The following is a 10,505-nucleotide window of genomic DNA, read 5'->3' as shown; positions in this document are numbered from 1 at the left end:
TTTTTGTATTCATTTCTTCTTTATAAACAATGTATGTCAATGAATAAAGCCCATTTATCGTTATTATTATTATAACCTTTGCGAAAGTAGAACTGAACCTAAATTTTTGAATTTTGAACCAGCAGACAATGATACGTGACCGATTATTTTTCAAAAAATTGACAGGTTACACTTCGATATAAATAATGAATTCCGAGTTTAACGTTATTAAAATATAGTTTGAACTTGGAATTCGAGAGAAATCCTAGTTTAAGATATTTTTTCAATGCTACTACTACGCCAGTGTAAATTAATTATCCATAAATATTTCAAACCCCATCACGCTGCCCTTGGAAATTTTTCGCCAAACTAACGTAAACTTTACAACCCTATAGCCTAACCCTAGACAATACACAATCGCGCGTTAATCCCATCAACCTACCCATTCAAAACCCCGCAACACCGCCACCCCACGAATAAATCAACAATGTATCCAACACGGAGCGATTGGATAATAAACGCAATAAAAACGTATGATTACGCGAAGCGCGGATCGCTAGATCCACCCCTCCACTTAGTCTGGCTCCTCCTGAGCCACGCAATTGGCCGCCGCTGAGATCCAGCGGGGGCAAAACACGCCACGATAGCCGCGATCTGCGCTGGCCGTGAGACAAGCGTTAACATTTGTTCGTGTTGTACGACGCTGCGCTTCGATCAAGTCCACATGACCTAACCTAAAAAAAACTTGTGTGTTGTGTTTCCGTAGTCGATTCGGGGTGATTCCGAGGACGTTTAGCAGGCGAAATTCTTGTGCGAGTGTGAGTGGGGTGCTTTTCGCATTCTGCAAACAGAGATTGTCAAAATTCGCGTCAAAAACAGAGAACCTGTGCCCGTGTACGCTATGGAAATGGATTCACAGGAGAGGGAAAGCGAAATCGGGGAAGAGAGCCCAGTGGTGAGTGATGAAAACACTTTTAACCTATATAAAACGAATATGTTTTGCTATAAATATACAAAATGCTCTTTAACCGTATGAAGTTTCAAATGAAAGGACAGTAACTGTGGCAACTGTCAAGTGCGCTTAGTTAAAATATTCCTGGTTCTAAACTGTGGCGGTTCTTTTTCATTTGGCAGTTGAAATACCGTATTCACAGACGTAGTTTGATATAAAAGTCTAGATAATTTATGAGAACACTGACTAAATTCAACTAGAAACAATTCAAATATTTTTAACCGGTGACAAAACAAACACACAATGAATTATTTTCTTTAAAGGCATCCAGTTTATAAAATTCAATTAAGGAGTATGTATCTTTATATGGTCTTAGATATCAGATAGTCATTGCGATAATTTTTATTTTCAAATCAACTTTCAAAATCGTCAGTAAACGTAATTTTCGAGTTCGATATTTCCTTTTTCATTTGTAATAAGTACATTTGATACTTATATAATTATGCATGTCAATATGTTTGTTTATTACCCTTACCAGAAACAAGTGAATAAACTATTTAAATAAACACACTCTTTTTCTTCTCTTCTCTCTAGACTTGTTTATCATGCATTGAAGATGTTGAATCATAGCAAAAATCATGTTGTTTTCTGACGATTCTTCGAGTGGTTCTTGATGTCTAAGGTTATGAATAGTTGCAAATGGTTTACTGACGTCTTGTTATTGGCGGAGGGATCGCATATACCTACCTCTTTTTCTTAGAAAGACAATTTATTGTAAACTTCAGGCTAGTTTGCATTGAATTGCTGGATGTTTTAGAACCTTATTTCGGATTAGGTAAATGCAGGGAGGGGCTCTCATAGTTTGTGGATAAAAAATTTCGTACAGTTGCAGCGGTAGATTTTAAATTCTCGGCATTAGTCTACTTGTTTTGTTACTTGCTGTCAATGCAAATCGCATTCGTTTTCTTCTGAGGGCTATGTTGAAAAAATACCCAACTGCCGATTAGATCCCTAAAGAAGGAGAACTACACATTCAATCAATGGTCTATGGGGTTTTTAATCAACCTCAAAATTATTGTATATTCTAAAATTCGGTTGTAAATTTTTTCAGACTCGGAAACTGAACATTTCACAGTGAAACCGATAAAAGTAAATTCAATTGGATTGCTAGCTATGGAAAATAATAATTGAACTCTCTTATTGGCTGTCGTTTTATTTGAATCGTCGAAAATGATGATGTGATATTGAATTGAATTCAGGGATCAGATACGTATATTGCTCTGTATTATTCATGTATTCTTTCAGAGGTATTTGATTTTCTGACCGTTTATGACCTTCAGAATATCTGCGCGTCGCTTCTACGTTAAGAAGTAAAAAATTATTCAACTATTAATTACATAGAACTGTAGTAGTCCAGACTAAGTTCACTCTGGCCGAGTGTAAGATTGGCTTAGTAGTGATGATTATTATATATAAGTAGATAACAAATATTGCATTAACTAAATACAGCTCTGCTTCAATCGTCAAATTTATTTTGTGTTGCGTTGACACTATGAAGGGCTTACGATAAAAACATCGATATAATCATAAACAACCCAACGTCTACCATTAATACAGGATTTTTGAAGATGATAAAATCGGATATCACTGATGTGTTGACAGGGGTAATGATATAATTAGAATGTTTAGTGAGTGGCTTACAATTATTACTTTTCAGAAAGTTCTCTAAAAATATCTCTTCTGTTTTATGATGATTATTTATTTAAAATGAATCAAAATGATTGCGTTAGAAAAAACAATATATTCGATAAAAAAAGTGCACGTATTTCACTGTTGACGGAAGGATTATGAGCGATTATGAACAATTTTTCAACAACTAATTGTAACCAACTAAACTACTCGCCTTGTAGATAGAAAACAAGTCCAAGTGACTAATTCACTAAAAGATCAATTAACTAGGATCCGTATAGACGTGCGCCAGGTCGATCTTCAGCCATATTCTGCTACAGATCAAATGCAATGTTTTTAAAACGGTTAGTAGAGCAGTATTGAAGCATCAATTCGCTATATTCTCCGGTATGAGTTATAGACGGTTTGAAAATCAACAAACTCAACGTTTTTTTTTATTAATAATGTAGTTGAAGTAAGATTGTATGTTCCAATTTCTTGGACAGCTTATTAACGAGTTGAAAAGTTTCAGTATTTGTAAAAACCGAAACTATTTATATTCATTATTGTTGCACAAGATAATCTAATAAGTTAAAATGCATTTGAGTAAACAACAGAAAAGTAGTAGATAGTTGTTCCGTATTGTTCCCCTTGTAGATTTTCTTCTAATTCAAATAATTTCGTCGAGGTTCGTATAAATTCGTTACCAATGAAGAAAATGAAAAAAATTGTGAAATGATATTTTTGAAACTTGAGTTCACACCTTTCAACGCTCTTGTAGTACCATATTTGAATTATTTAAATAGAGAGTGCATGGGATATATCTCTCTATCCACCTTCATGAGGTTTTTTTGAGTTTCGGAAAGCAAACTAAATTTGGAAATTTCGAAATATAGGTATTTGAACATTTGAGCTGGAATTATTCAATTTTTTAACATTTGTTTTTATAAGTATAGTACGTTCGACGATACCCAAACTGGGATTTCTTGCAGAACTTTTCAGTTTCAGGGTAGAGAATATGTAATTTTTCATATGATCACAATCCCAATGAAAAAATGTGGTTATTGGCCGTGGTCTGCAGGTTTTTATACTTGACGTTTCATCTACTACTGCGGTATACATTTTCAAAGGCGATGTGGTAACTGTGTTGGGAACAACAGGAACAACAATTCGAGCTCGGATACTTTTACCACATCGCTTTGATAATGTCTATCGCAGTAGTAGACGAACCTTCTACTTCTGCACACCACCGTTGAATTGAGTGGCCTGCTCGATATCACGATTTGATTCCACTTGATTTTTATTCAGTTATTTGGATTTAAAAATCTTCTACAAAAGAACAAATAAAATTGGTGTTGTGAATAAGGCCTATAATGTCTAATATAAAACCCACTTTATAAGTAGGTATCAAACATAATTTCAATTGTTGCAGGTTGAAAGATGGTCTTTATTAAGATTCTGTTCATTGCTTCGCAAAAAAAACTTTTCAATTCTTCTTTAGGTAAAACTTTTTGTATTGTACCTACTTATATATGGCCTAGAAATGATATATGAAAATCAATTGAATTTATTTGGGTGGTGTAAAGGCTTCTGCCGGGGTTTATCATACTCGTTTAGTCTCTGATATGTTCATAGATTTTTTTTGTACCTTGGGAGCTGTGTAAGATGTGTAGAGCTGTTTCTATCCCTTCGTTGCATAATCTGCAGCTCAGGTCTCCGTTGTACAGCCCCATTTTATTCAGGTGTCAGACAGACAATGACCGGTTAGTAACCCTGTAATTATTCTGAGCCGATCCCAAATACATTGAAGTAGTTCTTTGGTTCTTTTCGTGGACGGTTCCCTTATGAAGGTTCTACTGTGTTTGTTGCTAGGTACTTTTGTCCAGTACTGTGTGTGCTTCTTATTGGTCCATGTCCTAATCTGTTTTCTCACCAATGATTTTGGTACCCCCAAAGCTGGTTCAGGACCTATATATGAAGTTGATGATCCGCGTCTATAGCGCATTCATCAGATTTATCATTATCTGTGATTCCTGAATGCCCTGGCACCCAGAACAAAGTTAGTTTGTTCCTGTTTGCAAGTTCTTTCAGTTCTTCATGGTATTCCCAGACCAGTTTTGATGTCACCTTCGGGTTTGTCAGAGCCCCTAGTGCGCTCTTGCTGTTGTTAAAATATTGATCCGCTCATTTCTTTCAGGTTTCAATTTGATAAGCCTTGCACACTGCAAGATAGCATACACTTCCGCCTGAAAGACGGATGTGTATAGTCCTAGCGGATAGCTGTAGTTTAAATTTCTATCCGCTCGGTATATTCCAGCTCCCGTTCCATGATTGGTCTTCGATCCATCTGTATACCAGGTGTTTTTTCCAAACATGTTTTCGGGATGACTAATGGTCGTCCACTCTTCACGGCTTATGATTTTGGCCGTGAAGTTTGTGTTACAGGTGTACTTCGATGTCATGTGGTCCGTGCACATATTCAATATGTGCTTCTCCACTTGTGTGTAAAGGAGGTAGATTCAGGAGTGTCTCCAATGTAGCTGTTGGGGTAGTTCTCATTGCTCCCGTCATTTCCAAACATGTAAGTCTTTGCACCTTGCATAGTTTGTTGATGGCGGTCGCCTGCTTCATCTTTGGCCACCAGACCAAAGATGCGTATGTTATCATGGGTTTAACCACCATCGTATTATATTCTATATTCATAGACACTTTGGATGCACGAAAATATTTTTAGAATGTCGAGAAAACTTGCCAAATATTTGGAGTTTATTCCATAAAAACCTGATTTTAATGTTTCCGATAATGTCGAACCATTTGCATTCGAAACTCTTTGTAGGAAATCGTAATTCAACTCATCAGTTGAAGTAAAATAGGTAGGTACAAATTGAAATCAATTTTTTGGTATCTGAAAAATTTACAGGTGTATTTTATAGTTTTCAATACTGAAAATTAACATCAAGTTTCAAAAAAAACAAATTGAAACAAAAATTATCTATAGGTTTAAACTTTATCATATTTATTTTCAGATTATTTGTGCATAAAAATGATATAACTGTCAGAAATTTGATAATCTGACAACTCTCAAAAATTATGTCATCAAAATAAGTAATGAAAAGTAGTAATATTTCAGTAGAATCAAGTTTTCTTCAATAGAATCGTTGGTTTTTAATATCTATATTTTTTATTTGCTTCTTTAGTTTTCACAAAGTTTGTGACAGAAGAAATAATTTGAATACTAGATATTCCATATAATCATTCCATATAATTATTTACGTTCTAATCTGCCGTTGTTACTCTTCCTTTATTATTTGTGAGTTACTCTTCAGAAGCGTCTCTAGAAATTTATATTTTTCAATCAAGATCTATTTTTCTATCAATGATTTCATAATGACAAACATTCGTTAGTAACCAAATTTTTTGACAAATGGTGTTTTTTAACTAAAACATTTTTTATTCCATTGTTTCAATTAATGAATACAGAGAAAACAGTCTCTCTTATTCATGTACCTACTCATTTATTGTAAGATTAATCAATTTTTATTTTAAATTCATTGAATTAAAATTAGAATTTCAGTTGAGCCTGCCTGGCAAGTTATGTTTGCTCCGACGAAAAATTATTATCAGGGAGAAATCTTGATGAAGCACATTTTACTTCACGTACTCCAATGAAAGAAATTATTTATTCTTTGAATACTGGAAATCTCAACAGCGAACAGAAATATATTTTTCAAAAAGTTTACCTGACTATCCAAAATGCCAAAATCATTATTTATTTTTACATGCGATAACCGGCTTGAAATTATTTAAAGGAAATATTTTTATTGATTGCGCTACTAATATAAACTATTCAATTTTGGGTACAACTTGAAAATTGTCCTGAAATAGTAAATGGTCGTAAATAAGCGACCCTGATCATTTAGCGAATTGAGATCCTCATAAACTTGGGATTTCGATTTGGTTCTGTCGATTCATTATTGCACTCGTAAAAACCATTATTTTTTACTAGTACCTCAGTTTTTTGTTCATGTGCCCATCCATTTTACAAAATCAAATCGTTGGTTTGTATTCCTGTCTTTATCGATGGAATCAATTTCAAGAAAAAGTGGACAGATGTTTGAATAAAAATAGTCAGTCATAGATATAGTTTGTTTTTGCTTTCGACACGTATTTTTTGCAGCGAGTGAATCGAGCAGATCACAACCAGTTTGATTAATTTAACTAGCAGGTGTTCGCTGAACAATATAGATTGCCTTCCAAGAAAATATGTTGAAGAAATTGTTAATATACGAGGTTTGTCGAAAATTTTCTCCATCTAGTTCCGTACAATAATAAAGTCTACTTTCGAAAGCGTGCCTTACATTATTGAAGATGTTCAGAGTCAGAAATCGGTATTCCCAAACAATTCTCAGTTGTACGTCTTCTAGATTTTTAGGCTTAGTAGAGTACACTTTCGACTTCAGGTGTCCCCACAGAATGAAGTCTATCGGTTTGAGATCAGGTGATTTAGCTGGCCACGTCTTCAAGAGGAAGATCTCCCTCTTCGGGATAAAATATCTTCTTTTCCAGAAACTGATATAATTCGACAGCTGTGGAATTTGTACACGTATCTGAAGGTTAGGATTAAGTAAAAGTAATATGTACCAAAATTTATAAAACATTCGTTTTTCAGGATGAAACTGAACATTCGTATATAGAAATATCAATTTTTACCACTTCGAACTGTCAGTTAGGCAATATATCTTTCTTTTTTTTATTTCAACTACTTCCGATCGTATCGGAAACAATGTTTGTTGAATGTTTTTGATTCCGAAATACCGCTATTTTACTAAACGTTGCTGAATCAATAGATAACATCTCTTGTTTTTCGAATAATTCAATTAGGAACATCTAAAACATTTACAACTTTTTATTTGTTTTTCGATTTAGTGCAACGCAATACTCTGAATAGACGATTAGACAATGTTACCTGAGAGCAACACAAAGAACAATATAAAAGCGGTTACTAGTTAATGCACGGCTTAGAAACGAAGGAAACGGTTAATTAGCTCAAATGAGCCAGATCCATATTAAGCGGACAGGTATATACTTTGATATAGTTATTAACAAGTTGCTGAGGCAAAGCCAGCAGTATAATGCCCGAGCAAGTTTTTCAAAAAGAGATATACGCTCACAGGTTGGGTGGTTTATGAATGGAAGATTCATCACAATGTTTTTTCTCAATTTTTTTTCAAGCTCAGCTTGCTTTGTGAATTTGCATCTACAGTGACAGATTTTGATGTCATATATGTCATGAATTTTCGTTTTTGATCTTGGTTGGCAGATACTAAAAACCGAAGTTAACGAACACGTCACCGGAATGATGCTGTAGAAAAATACCGTGCATCATTTACTGATTTTTCTCGAAATAGTAGGTATGCAAATTTAACCCTTTATCGGTTTTAGACACCATATGGTTGCAATATTTTTTTAATCCTTTAATGGGCAAGACAGTGGGAAGCTTATTAAAATGTTCAAATCGCAGAAAATGCTTCAAAATAACTCACTGACTTCCTTGATAGTAGTTATTCGATTGAAGGTTGTAACCATATGGTTACAATGACCACTAAATTGGCATTGCCCCTCATACGTATCAAATTCATTATGATGTATACATTTCTGCACATGACAGCTCAAGATTTTCAGTAGATTGAAATGCATATTCATAGAATTTATTTTTCACACATTTTAACATAATATAATAATTTTATTTTTTTGTATGAAATATTTTAAAACATTTTTCGCACTTCAGGCGGCTTGTACCGTTTACACAGTGACTGCATCTTCCCTTGCTTGTGTGTATTGGCCAATGAGCATATGAATCAGTCCTTGATGCAGAATCCGGTCTGTCAGAAACCGGACGATGTATAATTGGTACTCCAATGTCAAAGCTGGGTCGACCTCTTCTGGCTTCCTTTCCGCAACGAGACAAACCCATCGCAACCTCCAACCTAAACCGTTTGAGAGGTATATATTTTTGATTCAAAGCTGCACAATCCATTCTATGAAGAAGTCATGCGTTCACAACCGTCACATCTAAAAGATATGCAAATATGGGGATGTACCGTCTTTTTGCTTTGTGAGGTGTTTTATAAAGACCCATGAGAGCATTAGCTGTATCAACACCACCCATATGTTTATTATATTGTTTGGCGATTGCTGGACACTTGATATCTGTTTTTGTCCTCGTATTTTTATAGTATATATTCACAGTGTCTATGGGCTGTATGCCATATAGAGTACTGACTAATAAAACAGCCCTGTTATCAACCCATTTCACTACAATAATGTCTTTGTCTTTATCAGTTTTATAGTCATAGCATCCTCTCCCTTATTTCTTTGTCAGTTTCTATCGGGCAACCAGCAATTCTATTGGCTCGTAGTGTTCCCAGGCTATTTATTTTCATTTCATCCTTGAGATACAAGAAGAGTGGCAGACTAGCGAAATGGTTATCAAAAAATAGAGTCGATTTGCTTGGATCATGCAATGATTTTGCTAAAGCAATTACAGTTGCAGCTCCAACACCCAAGTCAAACTCGTTCACAGTAATTTCATTCGTAGTTCCCTTCAAAACATCAAAGGTACTCGAACCTTGGTAGGGAATAAAATCTAATATATATCCGCTTACACCAGCAATAGCAAAAAATTCATACCCCCATTTATGGGGTTTATTTTTTATATACTGACGGAAATTTCCTGCACGAGTACCCTTATAAGCGACTATCGTCTCGTCTACAGTTTTTCCATCAAAGAGCGGATTTTGAAATACCTGTCCGTTGTGTTACCAAATAGATTTTCATTATTGTTGAAGTGACTATTACGTCTCAATTTCTTGAAACGTTTGTCTGACATCAAACTTGCTATCTGCTCAATTCGGGTGTGATTTGCCCAATAGTCTTCGAAAGACGGAAGATCTGTTATTCCCATCAACAATAATATGGATAAAAAATCGGTTATTTCCTTGGCATTGGGGTCTATGGATTTACCAGTTAGTTGTGTACTGTACAGGTTAGTCTGGTCGATTATATCATTCATTATGTCAACAGAGAAGAGTTTGGTGAAATACTCGATTGGAGCGCTGGTATATCTTCATTTGTATCCGGAACGAAATATGTGTTGTTCATTCCACATATATCTTCCTTTGTCCAGCTGAAAGTTGGTCCTTTTTTTTCTTTGTTTTGCTGTTGGTTCCTCTATCTCTGCGTCCTCTTCGTCGAAATTTTGTTCAATTCCAGATATATCTTTCTCATCTGATTCATTATATGCTGAAAAAAAATCGATTATCACCTCCCCACTTCCTCATATTATGATGGTTACCTGAAGTGAGATCCATAACTTGCTTCATTTTCGTTTGAATTTGGAACATTGTTAGATTTTCCTCGTCGTCGGAACTTCCAGAACCATCGCAAATATCAGGCAAAGGTGGAAGTAAAATAAGAAGAAATCCAGGTTTCCTAAGTCGAATATTGTTTACAGATGGAGCTTGTTTTTCTCGCAATTCAATTATTAACTTCCACAACAATCACATTTGGGCAGAAAACAATCCACACGCCTAGATAGAAAATAATTTTCAAGAACAGTTTTCTTTTAATATTTGGGTTGGAATTGTCGGTGACCATCTCATTGGGCGTCACTTCCTTCCACCTAGACTTAATGGAGAAGAATACTGAAGGTTTTTACAATTTGTTTTACCTGGACTTTTAGAAGAAATTCCAGTCATGGAAAGATTCCGTATGTGGTACATGCACGATGGTGCTCCACCACACTTTAGTGTAGTGGCACGGCAATTTTTGGATGAAAATTACCATAATCGCTGGATTGGGAGAGCAGGCCCACACCCATGGCCACCTCGCTCGCCCGAAATGAATC

The 10,505-nt window shown here is 35.2% G+C and overlaps 1 protein-coding gene across 5 annotated transcripts in view; it reads left to right on the top strand.

Annotated features, from left to right (window-relative positions):
* Positions 1–632: 632 nt before the first annotated feature.
* Positions 633–10,505, top strand: part of retn (retained) — a 254,523-nt gene continuing 244,650 nt past the window's right edge. For 4 of the 5 annotated variants that reach the window (XM_074176489.1, XM_074176488.1, XM_074176487.1 and 1 more), the window contains exon 1: positions 634–934. In XM_074176489.1, coding sequence (XP_074032590.1) covers positions 881–934 — 54 coding nt within the window. In that variant the 5' untranslated portion in view covers positions 634–880. Of the gene's footprint in view, positions 935–10,505 lie in introns of all 5 variants that reach the window. The other variant, XM_074176486.1, reaches the window with a different exon arrangement.

This window comes from Leptinotarsa decemlineata, unplaced genomic scaffold, assembly GCF_025532065.1.
Source record: "Leptinotarsa decemlineata unplaced genomic scaffold, Ldec_3_MD MMD2_tig00001719_RagTag_RagTag, whole genome shotgun sequence".
NCBI lineage: Eukaryota > Metazoa > Arthropoda > Insecta > Coleoptera > Chrysomelidae > Leptinotarsa > Leptinotarsa decemlineata.
This window is presented reverse-complemented; position numbering and strand designations above follow the sequence as displayed.